Genomic DNA, 10880 nt, shown 5'->3' with positions numbered 1-10880 from the left:
GGGGGCAGTGGGTGGGGGGGGAAGGGGGGGGGGGGGCATCCGCGCGTGGAACCGTCACAGCGCCGGGACACGCAGCACCCCGGGCGCTGTCCGCGGTGCTGAGCGGAGCGCCGGTGGGGCGGAGCTGGGGGGGGGGGGGAATGGAGACACGGACAGACGGACACGGGGACACGTGGCAACACGGACGTGGGGACACAGACAGATATCATGGGGACAGGTGGAAACCATGGGCATGGGGAAACAGGGAATGGACTAACGGACACGGACAGATGGACACGGGGTCATGAGGATGCAGACATGGGGATGTGGACAGACATGGGAAAAGATGGAAACTTGGACATGAGGACAAGAGGACACGGACAGACGTACACAGGAGTGTGGGGATCTGGGGACACGGAAACACAGGCAGACACACGGACATGAGGGCATGGCCATGGACAGACAGACGTGGAAGCAGATGGGAACACAGACACGGGGACAGACAGAAGGACACGGCCATGGATACGTGGGGATACACGGCCACGTAGGTACATGGAGATGGGACACAGACAGACACGTGGCAGTGTGGACACACGGACACAGGCTGTGACACGCGGTGACACACGCAGTGACAGTCACACCATCACACACACACTCGTCACACGCAGTACAACAGCTGTAGGGTCACAACCCCCCCCCAGTGCACACTCACAGCATCACAACTCATTGCACACCCACAGTCACACAGCTACACGCAGCTACACGCAGTGACACACACCGTTACACACACACGGTTGCACACACACCCTGTTACACATTCACACCCTAAAGCCCCATAACGACCCTCACACGGCGGTTTTGGGGCGCACCCACAGGATGACCCCCCACACACCTCACACCCATTACACAGGAATAGGGTCGCACACCCGCCGTTGCACACTCGCAGTGACACGCAGTCACGTGGTTACACGCGCACCGTCACACCCGGCGGGGCCGTTACGCCGTTATCCGTTCCGGGATGGCGGCACCGGGACCGGAGGCACCGGGAGCGGAGCGGGGGGTGCGGGCGGAGGCGGGGCGGGGAGGATGAAGGGGGGACCCTGGGGAGGACGGCGTGGTGATCCGTGTCCGTGTGTCTGTCTGTCCGTCTCCCGCAGCCGTCCCTGCGCCCATCCGTTGAGCGGTACCTGCGGGAGCGGCCGGAGGTGGTGATGCTGCTGCGGGGGCTGCTGAGGTGCGACCCCGAAACCCGACCCCATCCTCATCCCAACCCCGACCCCCTCCTCTATCCCTGACCCCATTTCCTCCCCTCTGACCCCATTCCTAACTCTGACCCCCACCTACTCCTCCCCCCCCCGTTCCCAGACCCCAACCCTCGGGGTGGTTCCCCACACCACAATGCTATGGGCCGCCCCCACCTCGGCCCCACAGAAACCCACCGCCCCCCGATGGGTTCTGCCGTTCCCACCCCACAGCACAGCCTCTTTACCAGCAGATTTCCCCCCCCAGATTCGTCCCCAAACTCCCACAATCCTTCTGAACCCCCACCCCCCCCACCCTACCCTCTCAAACCCCATTTGGGGTCACCTTCCAACCCCCCACTGCCTTTTGGGGTGACCGCCTTTCCCCCCCGCTGCAGGGAGGTGATGCTGCGACGGCCCCACAACATCCTGGAGTTCGCTGCAGGTGGGGGGAGACATCAGGAGACCCCACAGCCATTGAGGGGACAGTGACACCCCCAGGGTGTAAGGAGACCCCATTGAAACAGTGGGGATGCATTAGAGGAATGGTGACAGTGGCACAGCAGGACCCAATCCCTTTAGGGGGACAGTAGCACCCCTAAACTGGGGGGAGCGCCACCAAGGTGTGTATGGGGGGGTTGGACCATTTAGGGACAGGGACATCAAGGTGTGGGGGATCCACGATGGGACAGTGGCACCAGGGGCAGTGACACTGAGTGGTGTGGGGGAACCACCTGGGAGCAGTGCCACCAAAGTGCAGGGATCCATTTGGGGACGGTACCACAAAGCACGGCCTTCCCATCCACTGCAGGGTACTTCACAGACCCAGAGCTGCCACGGAGGATTTGGGATCAGCTGGAGACCCCACAGCGGCCACAGTGATGGTGACACTCTGCCCTCGCCCCCCCCGTGTGACACAGCAGTGACAGGAACCTGGTGCTTGTGGTCCTGTGTGTCCTGCAGCAGTACTGGGGCTGTGGTGCTGTCAGTGGGGCTGAGCCTTATGGGGCCCTAAAACCCCAACCCCACCCCACCCCTGACTGCATTCCAAACCCCAACTTTAGGATTGTCTTCTCCCCCCCTCCCCAACCTGCTCACCTTTGGGGTCAGTTCCCAATACCCTGTTAGGGTCTGCCCCTGAAAATCCCTTTGAGGTTACCTCCAAGCCCTGCTTTGGAGTCAGTTGCTGAAAACCCATTTGGGATCATCTCCAAATGCCTTTGGAGTCAGCCCCCAAACCACGTCCACCGCCTCACACTCCAACCCTTTTTATTCACTCAGCAAGGATGCGGATCGATGGGGAACAGCTCCAGTGGGGGGGAGGGGGGGGATCCCAAATCCCCCTGACCCTAAAAGGAGGGGGCTGTGGGGTCAGAGCAGCTCTTCGCGCCGCGCTGCCAGCAGTGCTGCCTGCTGTGCCTGCCAGTGCCGGCGCCGCTTCGTCCGCGGCCGCATGAACTCCACCACGTCCATGGGGACCCGCACCGTATCCATCCCATTCACCTGTGGGGTGCAGACAGGGAGGGGGGCTGAGAGCAGCCCTACATGTTGCTGTTGATGGGGGCACCCCTCTCCCTCCACTCAGGGGTCTCGGTTCTCCTTGAAGCAACACTTTAAAAAATGGAGGGAGGAGTCTCCTCCTCCCCTGCCCCAAAATCCCCAAGGGGACCAAAATCACACTGAAATATGGGACATCCATCCCCTGAATCCCACCGAAATCCCACTGATGTGAGGCAGTTCCATTCCCCAAATATCACTGAGGGGTGGGAACCCCATCCCCTAAATCCCACTGAAACAGTTTGGCCCCATCCCCCCAAATCCTACTGATGTAGGGCAGCATCACCCCGAGCCCTGCTGTGGGGCAGGACCGAGCCCCCAAACCCAGTGGGAGCAGCAGGACACATGCAGTGAGGGAAATGCAGCCCCTTCCCCATCGCCATCCCCATTCTCGCCCCTCACTTCCAATTAGCAGGACCCTAATGAGCCCCACGGTGCTGACACAGATTTGGGGCCCTCAGAAACTGAAGGACAACAGCTGATGGCACAGAGGGGCGGCTCTGCATGTATGTAGGTCACAGGGACGGAATTTGGGTGGTTTTTTTTTCTGTGAAAAACCCCAAATCTTCCCCTCCAGCCCCTCCCAAGGGGACTGTGGGTTCCTCTCTGGCACAGCTACGGGGCTCTCCCCACACCTCCCACGCTATGGGGCAGGGGATGGGGAGGCTGTGGGGTGCCGTGCACTCACCGTCACATCACACCAGTACTCGCCCCAGCGGGTGATGGGCTCATCTGGCAGCTTCAGCGCGTGGGGCGGCACCGAAACCCGCAGCTGCGACAGGTCAGAAGTCAGAGGGCAGCACACACGGACCAGCATCCTGCTCCCTCCATCTTCTCAAGGCTTTCATTGAAGCCAGCAGCCCCACAGAACACGGAGCCTCCACCCCACACAGCACCCACATCTCCGAGGGCACAACTCACATTCTTGAGGAAGTTCCGCGCCACGATGTCAGCGTTCAGCTCCCAGCTCACGTTGTTCTTCATGCCCACCTCCAGGCGGCAGCTCCGAAGGAACTGCAGGGTCTGTGGTGCAGGGGGTGGTGTGGGGCAGCAGGTTGATGAGGTGTGGGGATCAGGATGAGGCTGAGAGCCAACATGGGGCAGGGGGGTTGGCTGGCACGGGGTAGGGGTCAGCGTGGGGGGCAGGAATCGATGTGTAGAGGGCAGAGATCAGTATGGGGCAGGATCGGGGTGGAGAGGAGGGAGGGGGGGGTCGATATGGGGCACCCCCACACACTCACCCTCTCCCCGCTCTGCGTTTGGATGGCCTCCATCTGCCCTTCCTGGTTCTGCAGTAAGAAAGAAAAAAAAGATCAGGTACAAACCCAACACAGAGGCTCTCCATACTCTAAAGCTGTCCCTTCCCCCCAAACCATCACCCCTTTGCTAACTAATTAACAGCAGGGCGGTTAATGAAGCAGCTCGTTAAGTGGCTCACCTGCTTCTCCTCTTCAAAGAGCCGGCGGTTCTCGGGCGATGCGTACACAGCCAAGCCCTGAGGCAGCAGCCGGTTGCGACCCAGGGATTTCTTCACAGAAACGATGTCCCCACGCCTCCCCAGACCTGTGGGGACAACGAGGGGCAGAGCCCCACATCCTGCTGGGGGAGGGGAGCCCCGAACCCCATCCAAAATCCCACTGAGACAGCATGTAGAAATAGCGAATAGAACGGAAATGAGAGGGGAGAAGTAAAAATCAGAAGGAAAAAGAGCAAAAAGCAGAGGGGAGAAATCAGAAATCAAGTGGAAATTATGGTCTGGGCATCGAATTTCCTGCCCAAGCAGCGAGCTCACACTCAGAGGAGCGGATCTAAAAGAAAACGGTGCGTTCACGTTTAACTTTATGGTGTTTCATTGGTTGTTTTTCAATGGATCACATTTTCTACTGAAAAGAAAGAGGTTATGGGGGCGTGGACGAGTCCAACCAACCCCCCCCCGGGGTGGAACAGCTCCAGCATCAGCACGAAGTGGGGCTGAGCTGCCGGAGAGGAGCTCTGCAGAGGAGGAGCTGGGGGTCCTGGCTGGCCGATGGCTGCCGACAATCAGACGAACCCACGGCTGACCAGCAGGTCGCTGCGGTGCCCCCCACCCCCCCACCCCTCCCCCAAACCAACCCAACCCCCCCCCCCCGCCTACCTTCCACCGCCCGTGTCAGGATGAGCTCCAGCTCCCCGCGCGGCAGATGTTTGCCGTCCTCCACCAGCCGGTACACGCGGTACCGCCGGTGCCGGGCGCGGGGCGGCCGCCCCTCTTTGCTGAGCGGTACCTTCCACCACCGCTCCACCACCACCGTGTCCTGCGTGGGGAAACGGCCCACGGCGGAACCCCGCTCCGTTACGGCCCGTTCCCTCCCGCCGCCTCCCCAGGACCCCGTCCCGTTACGGCCCGTTCCTCACCCCCGTTCCCCCCGCAGACCCCAGAACCGCCCCCCGCGATACCTCCCGGTTCCCCCCCGTTCCTCACCCGCGCATGGCTCAGGCTCAAGGCCCGCCCCGCCGCCTCGAGCAGCAGCCCGCAGCCCCGCGCCCACAGCGGGCCCAACATGGCGGCGCCCGGCCCGGCCCGAGGACCCCTGAGGACCCCGCACAGGGCTGCCCGCGACGCGCCTGCGCAGAAAAGCAAACAGAGAGCTGCCCGCGACGCGCCTGCGCAGAAAAGCAAACAGAGAGCTGCCCGCGACGCGCCTGCGCAGAAAAGCAAAGAGCTGCCCGCTGCGCCTGCGCAGAAAGAGTTCTCGCCTCAAATCCCCCCCCCCCCTCCCCACGCAAGGAGAAACGTGGGGTGTCACCCCATCCCCACCCCCTCCCCCACGCCATCTGTCCCCGCAGCACCGAGCAGCACACCCTGCATTCAGTGCCCTCTGGGCTTTATTCAACCAGGAAACCAAACAGCTCTTCCCCTCAGCGGGGTGAAAACAAGAACCGAACCGCAACGGTGCAGAGACAACAACGTGAAAGGCACCCCCACGGTGACCACAGCATCACCGAGCCAACGGGGAACATCAGGAACGAGGCACGGAGCGGCCCTGTGAACACAGCAGTGCCCACATGGCCTCCAGAAAGGGGCCGAGGTGTCCCTGGTGAGATTTGGGGACACCTGAGCCGGCTTTGTCTCCTGCACTGGTTACAGAGGGCAGCTGGAAACCAAAATCGGTGTGGAGATGAAACCGGTGGTGAAACTGGGGCTGTCGATGCAGGGAGTGCTGTGACACGGGGCAGGCACTTAGCTTCTCAAAATGCATCCAACACTGTGGCTAGCAGGGGTAGAAACGGCTCTGTGGGGTCTGTGCACACCATCAGCCGCTGTCCCCGATGCTTTGGGGTCACGTCTGTGTGGTGGCATTGCTCAGCATCCCTCCACAAAGGGTCATCCCACTCTGGAGGCAGGGTGGGAGTGACATTCCCCCCTTTTGTGCCCCAACTGTCCTATTTCTAGCCCCAGGAGCAGGGAGGAAGCTCTTAGGGAGGACGGTGAGGCTCACCGAGGTCAGGGCATCACAGGGAGCTCCACTCTGGCACCGTGCTGTCACTGCTGCCAGTCACCAAGGCACCTCCTGCACAGTGACAAACCCCACAGCAGTGTCACAACCCACACAGTGCCACCTGCACAGAGGTACAGCCCTACCGTGCCACCATGGGGCAGCCATACCTTGTGGGGTTCTGTCCTTCTCCTCCTCACCTCCAGAGCTGATGGGGATGGGGCCGGAGAAGGGGCTGGCCCCAGGCTGGGCGCTGCTGGAGAAGCCACAGAAGTTGGTGTAGTGCATGGAGTCGGTGCAGAAAACAGAATCGGAGTTCCCATCGGAGAGGGATGGGTGGCTGCTGGTGGAAAAGGCTCCAGTCCAGGCGATTGGACGCGGCGCTTCAGGTGTCACGGTGTGGTGGGTTCCAGGACCCCCGAGGACTGTGGGGCACCAGGAGCTGGGGCTGGGCTGGGCCTCGCTGTCGTCCCTCTGAGGTTGTGAGGAAGTGGAAGGGCCAAGCAGCAGCCCTGGGGCTGGGGGCTCTGCGTTGCCCCGGAGCCGCTCAGGGCTCTCATCTATGGGCCAAAGGAGGGGGCGGGTCAGGCGGGGGTCAGGCACTGCTTCCCATGCAGAGCTCAGCCCTGTGCCCCGCAGCTCCTGCTGCTGCTCCGCATGGCACCTCGCTGCAAGACTGTGCTCCCCAGGGCTCATGGAGCCCTTTGGGGCTCTTACAGGTGCCCACACCAGAGCTGGAAAGAGACATAAGCAGGGGGCTCTGCACAGCCCCCAGTACTGAGCTCAGCACCCGGAGACCAAGAAACACAGCTTCAGTGGCTCCCAGGGCCCTGGGGGACTACGAGCAGCCCCCAGGGGGGCATCCTCTGTGTCTCCTTCCACCCCAAACGAGCCCCTTCGCACCCAGGGACATTACTGGAATTGGGGTCAGCCCCACAGAGCTCACCCAGCAGGCTGATGCAGGAGAGGGTCAGTGGTGTGGCGCTGGGGCTGGGTGGCAGCTCAGACAGGAGGCTCTCGAGGGAGGTGCACACCATGTCTTCCTGCACAGGGGGTTGGGAGGAAGAGTCGTGTTAATCCCACAACGTGGGGCAGAAGGGTGAAGCTCCCGACTCTAGGGATGACCCAAAGCCAAAATCTGGGGAGAGAAAAGATGCCATCAGAGCTCTGCTGTCCCCCGTCCCACCGCAGCTCTGCTCACCGGTGTATCCACTGCAGCCTCTGTCACTGGCAGCGGGAATCCACCCCCTGCTTCCTCCTCCTTGTGGGGCTGCAGGGCAGCATGGCCCAGCCGCACCAGCTCGGCCCCAATGTCAAGGCTCTGTGGGGAAACGAGAGGAAGATAAAGGACACCAAATCCTCGTGGGGGGATAGGAAGGGAGCAGTGAGGCTCAGGGTTCACCTCGCCATGGTGGATGTCAAACAGCGTGATGCATGGCCACGTGCACAGCCCGGTCTGGGTGTAGCTGGAGATTTTGGCCACCAATGGCTTCCACTGGGCGCAGCAGGTGAGGCGTTCAAAAGCGTCCAGCGCTGCCTCGTCCCACTGCTCCCCTGTGGGAGGGCCGGGGGATGAGCAGCACCAGGAGAGACACAGGCTCTGAAGAGCCACCCGCACTCCACCTGCACTCACCCACAGGCACGATCCCAGCCAGGCTACACTCGATGGCCTGGAAGGGCAGGCTCAGGAAATCGCTCCTTGTGGGGAGAAAGCAGCAGGCTGAGGGCGGGGGCAGCCCAAATCCTGCTTCATGGCCTCGCTGGGCTGCACACTGCCCTCCTGGGGACATCCCCCCAGCCCCGCTGCCTCCTTTCCCCTTCCTCCCACACTCACCGCAGCACTCGCAGAGCCTCAAGGGGCACCTCCCCGTTGTCCCCAAAATCCACATAGTAGAGGTCCAAGTTGCCATTCTCCAACGTGCCCAGCACCTGGGCCCGGTACCAATTGTTGCTGTCTGCATACGGAGCAGCCACGATGTCCCCTGCCTGCACAGCTGCCAGCTCTGCCTGCGGGGACACGGCACGCCACGTCCTCCAATGCCAGGAGGGGAGGGAGGATGAGAATGGTGTCCCCCCGGGAGTCTCACCACGCAGTTGCTGCCCTCGTAATGCTGCGTCATCTCAGAGATCAGCTTGTCCAGCTGCAGGCTGCGCTCGCCAATGATCTGGATCCAGAAATGGTTGGGATTTTCGGCAGCTGAGACGTAGACCTCCAGGTACTCATCTGCATGGAAGCTAAAATCCGGGCTGGGGACTGCAGGAACCGGCAGGGGACAAAGATAATGAGCAGATGGTTGGACTGGATGATCTCAGTCATCTTTTCCAACCTAAATGGTTCCATGATTCTATGACACATGGATCCCACCCGAGGACGCATCGTGGGGCACCCTGAGTGAGACAGGAGGGAGCAAACCAGAGCCACAAAGCCCTCCCTCACCATGGGACAGCCCAGCAGCTTGGGGGGCCTGGTGAGGTGTGAAAAACCTTCTCCCTCCCAGCACAGATTCCTCATTGCAACTAAAGGACAGTACCAGAACCACTCACCTTCAAATTTGGGCACCGCTGCCGGCTTTTCCACTGCCTCACTCCCATCCTGCAGCTTCTCCATGGCCGCCCCCCCTGGCAGAGAGCCCCCATTCCCAACATTGTGCTCCCCGTTGGGCTGCAGCAATGCTTCCCTCTGGCTGCCCACGGGCTCCTGGCGGTGGCTCCACAGCATTGTGGTCTGAGCCAGCTCCTGGCGGAACACTGCATCCTCCACCAGCTTCTCCATGATGAGTTTCTGGGGGAAAACAAGAGGAGAGCATGGGGGTCTCGTACCATCAGCCCTCTGGGGGGGGCTCCTGGGAGGCTGCCCCAGCGCTCACCTTGGCTGCATCCACCTCCCGCTGTGTCCCTGAGATCTGGATGAGCCGCGTCGGAGCCAGCATGGCCTCAGCCTGGTGCTGGCATTGCACCTGGGCTCCGGAGCTGCGGCAGATGCTGCGCACCGTCTCACCGCCGTGGCCTGGGAGACGCAGAGAGAAGCAAGAGGTGGGGAGGGGGATTTATGCCAGGGCTCTCTCACCGTGCCTTCACCCTAAGGAAGGCTGCTCGAAGGGATCGGGGCCGCACCGATGATCCTCCCGACAGCTCTCTGCGGCACGTGGAGCTGCTCCGACACTGGTGTGCTCTCCACCACAATCTGGTGCACGGCAGCTTTGGCTCTGCACACTTGGCTGGGGGAACCCCAGATCAGCAGCAGCCTCTCCTCATTGTCACCTTCCCCCTCCAGCTCGATGCGGGCCCCCGTCTCCTGCTGCAGCTGCGTGGGGCACCCCATAAGTCGCCCCCCCCCAGGACACCTCGCCCCCCCTCATCCCCCTCCCCCTTTTGGGAGCGGCTCTCACCCTTCGGATGGTGCTTCCCTTCCGGCCGATGATGGCTCTCACCGCCGCCCGCGGGACGCGCAGCTCCGCCCGCAGCTCCTCCGCTCCAACGGTGGGTACGTGCAGCTCTGGAGGGGTGGTGGGGCTTCAACCGGGGGGTGCAGGGATGGTGCAGCCCGGGGGGGAACGCGAAGAGTACGGAGGGAAGGGGCGGAAGGGTGGCACGGGCGGGGGAGAGGGGAGTACGGCTCGGGGGGGGCACGGAGGGCTCGGGGCACCCACCTCGGCCCTCCCGGTACCGCCGGTACACGATGTAGAGAACGGTGGCCCCGGCGGGGAGGCCCAGCAGCACCGCCACCTTCTGCAGGCCGCTCAGCCCGGCCCAGCCGCTCCGCTCCGACGGCATCGCAGCGCCGTTACCGGACCTCCGGGCCTCCGAACCTCCGGGCCTTCGGACCTCCAGGCCTCCGGGCCTCCAAACCTCCGGGCCTCCAAACCTCCGGGCCTTCGGACCTCCGGACCTCCTGGCCTCCGAATCTCCGGCCCTCCGAATCTCCGGCCCTCCGGATCCCCCTGGCCTCCAAACCTCCGGGCCTCCGAACCTCCGGGCCTCCGGATCCCCCGGGCCTCCGGGCTCCCCGAGCCCTTCAGACCCGCCAGGCCCCACCAGGCCCGGATCCGTCGCGTCGCCTCCTCACGCAGCCCGCCGCCGCCTCAGGCCCCGCCCCTCCCCGCCATCCACCCAATCAAAACCTCATCTCCTTTCCTCTCAACCAATCGGCGCCCGCCGGGTTGTGGCCAATCCGCTCTCAGCACGGTGGGGAAGGGAGGCGGGGCCGAACGCCTGCCCTGAGAATAAAGCGGCCAATCGGCGCCGCCGGCTGGCTCCTCGCAGCCAATCAGCGAGCGGCCCGGGGGCAGAGCGGACCATTGCGGGGAAGGGGAGTTGCCGTGGGAGGTGGGGGGGGGGTGTTAACGGGCCCATGGACGCTGCTTAAATCTGGGGGAGACGTCCAAGGGGGGGGCTGTGCTCGTGGGGAGGGGTCTGCGTGTCAAGAGGCCGGGCCTGAAGGCAGCAGGGGGCCGTCAGAGCGAGATCGGGAGAGGAGGAGGTTGAGGGGGTCTCACGGCGCCCTATAGGCTCATCTGCGTCCAACCCACGATGTCCTACAGCCCATCACGGCACCCCACGCCCCTCCCACACCAGATGCGACCCGCCCTGACCATCGCCCCCCCCCCCCCCCAGCACCCCGGAAGAC

At 63.0% G+C, this 10880-nt stretch overlaps 3 protein-coding genes across 8 annotated transcripts; 1 reads left to right on the top strand and 2 right to left on the bottom strand.

Moving 5' to 3' along the window:
* Positions 1-797: 797 nt before the first annotated feature.
* On the top strand, positions 798-4614 carry RIIAD1 (regulatory subunit of type II PKA R-subunit domain containing 1). Its single transcript, XM_031608098.2, has 4 exons — positions 798-1039; positions 1137-1213; positions 1619-1665; positions 2032-4614. Exons 1-4 carry the CDS (start codon positions 998-1000, stop codon positions 2100-2102), a joined length of 237 nt encoding a protein of 78 aa, XP_031463958.1. The 5' UTR covers positions 798-997; the 3' UTR covers positions 2103-4614.
* On the bottom strand, positions 2473-5393 carry MRPL9 (mitochondrial ribosomal protein L9). Its single transcript, XM_031608097.2, has 7 exons — positions 5239-5393; positions 4912-5071; positions 4216-4340; positions 4019-4066; positions 3699-3800; positions 3466-3549; positions 2473-2723 (listed from the first exon to the last, which is right to left on the bottom strand). Exons 1-7 carry the CDS (start codon positions 5317-5319, stop codon positions 2592-2594), a joined length of 732 nt encoding a protein of 243 aa, XP_031463957.1. The 5' UTR covers positions 5320-5393; the 3' UTR covers positions 2473-2591.
* Positions 5394-5624: 231 nt separating this feature from the next.
* On the bottom strand, positions 5625-10358 carry TDRKH (tudor and KH domain containing). Of its 6 annotated transcripts, none has more exons than XM_031608112.2 (14): positions 9904-10358; positions 9643-9749; positions 9368-9551; positions 9121-9260; positions 8798-9035; positions 8341-8507; positions 8088-8260; positions 7887-7951; positions 7656-7807; positions 7455-7574; positions 7200-7296; positions 6424-6813; positions 6257-6328; positions 5625-6028 (listed from the first exon to the last, which is right to left on the bottom strand). In XM_031608112.2, exons 1-13 carry the CDS (start codon positions 10025-10027, stop codon positions 6270-6272), a joined length of 2016 nt encoding a protein of 671 aa, XP_031463972.2. In that variant the 5' UTR covers positions 10028-10358; the 3' UTR covers positions 5625-6028; positions 6257-6269. The 6 variants fall into 6 exon arrangements, with proteins under 6 accessions (XP_031463972.2, XP_031463968.2, XP_031463970.2 ...); XM_031608108.2 differs by having other exon boundaries at positions 5625-6151; positions 9368-9557; positions 9904-10356; XM_031608110.2 differs by having other exon boundaries at positions 5625-6058; positions 9368-9557; positions 9904-10356.
* Positions 10359-10880: the final 522 nt, after the last annotated feature.

This window comes from Phasianus colchicus, chromosome 30, assembly GCF_987193195.1.
Source record: "Phasianus colchicus chromosome 30, bPhaCol1.hap1.1, whole genome shotgun sequence".
Taxonomy (NCBI): domain Eukaryota; kingdom Metazoa; phylum Chordata; class Aves; order Galliformes; family Phasianidae; genus Phasianus; species Phasianus colchicus.
This window is presented reverse-complemented; position numbering and strand designations above follow the sequence as displayed.

What these genes read in the sequence shown, in the direction of transcription:
- RIIAD1 (XM_031608098.2), top strand. Translation starts at nt 998, where the DNA reads ATGGCGGCACCGGGACCGGAGGCACCGGGAGCGGAGCGGGGG. An exon ending in CACCGGGAGCGGAGCGGGGG is followed by an intron (nt 1,040 to 1,136) that starts GTGCGGGCGGAG and finishes CGTCTCCCGCAG; the next exon opens with CCGTCCCTGCGCCCATCCGT. An exon ending in CATCCTGGAGTTCGCTGCAG is followed by an intron (nt 1,666 to 2,031) that starts GTGGGGGGAGAC and finishes CATCCACTGCAG; the next exon opens with GGTACTTCACAGACCCAGAG.
- MRPL9 (XM_031608097.2), bottom strand. Translation starts at nt 5,319, where the DNA reads ATGTTGGGCCCGCTGTGGGCGCGGGGCTGCGGGCTGCTGCTCGAGGCG. An exon ending in CGCGGAACTTCCTCAAGAAT is followed by an intron (nt 3,550 to 3,698) that starts GTGAGTTGTGCC and finishes GACCTGTCGCAG; the next exon opens with CTGCGGGTTTCGGTGCCGCC. An exon ending in AGTACTGGTGTGATGTGACG is followed by an intron (nt 2,724 to 3,465) that starts GTGAGTGCACGG and finishes TGCACCCCACAG; the next exon opens with GTGAATGGGATGGATACGGT.
- TDRKH (XM_031608108.2), bottom strand. Translation starts at nt 10,027, where the DNA reads ATGCCGTCGGAGCGGAGCGGCTGGGCCGGGCTGAGCGGCCTGCAGAAG. An exon ending in CTCCTGCATCAGCCTGCTGG is followed by an intron (nt 6,814 to 7,199) that starts GTGAGCTCTGTG and finishes TTTGGCCCATAG; the next exon opens with ATGAGAGCCCTGAGCGGCTC. An exon ending in GAAGGACAGAACCCCACAAG is followed by an intron (nt 6,329 to 6,423) that starts GTATGGCTGCCC and finishes GTCACTGTGCAG; the next exon opens with GAGGTGCCTTGGTGACTGGC.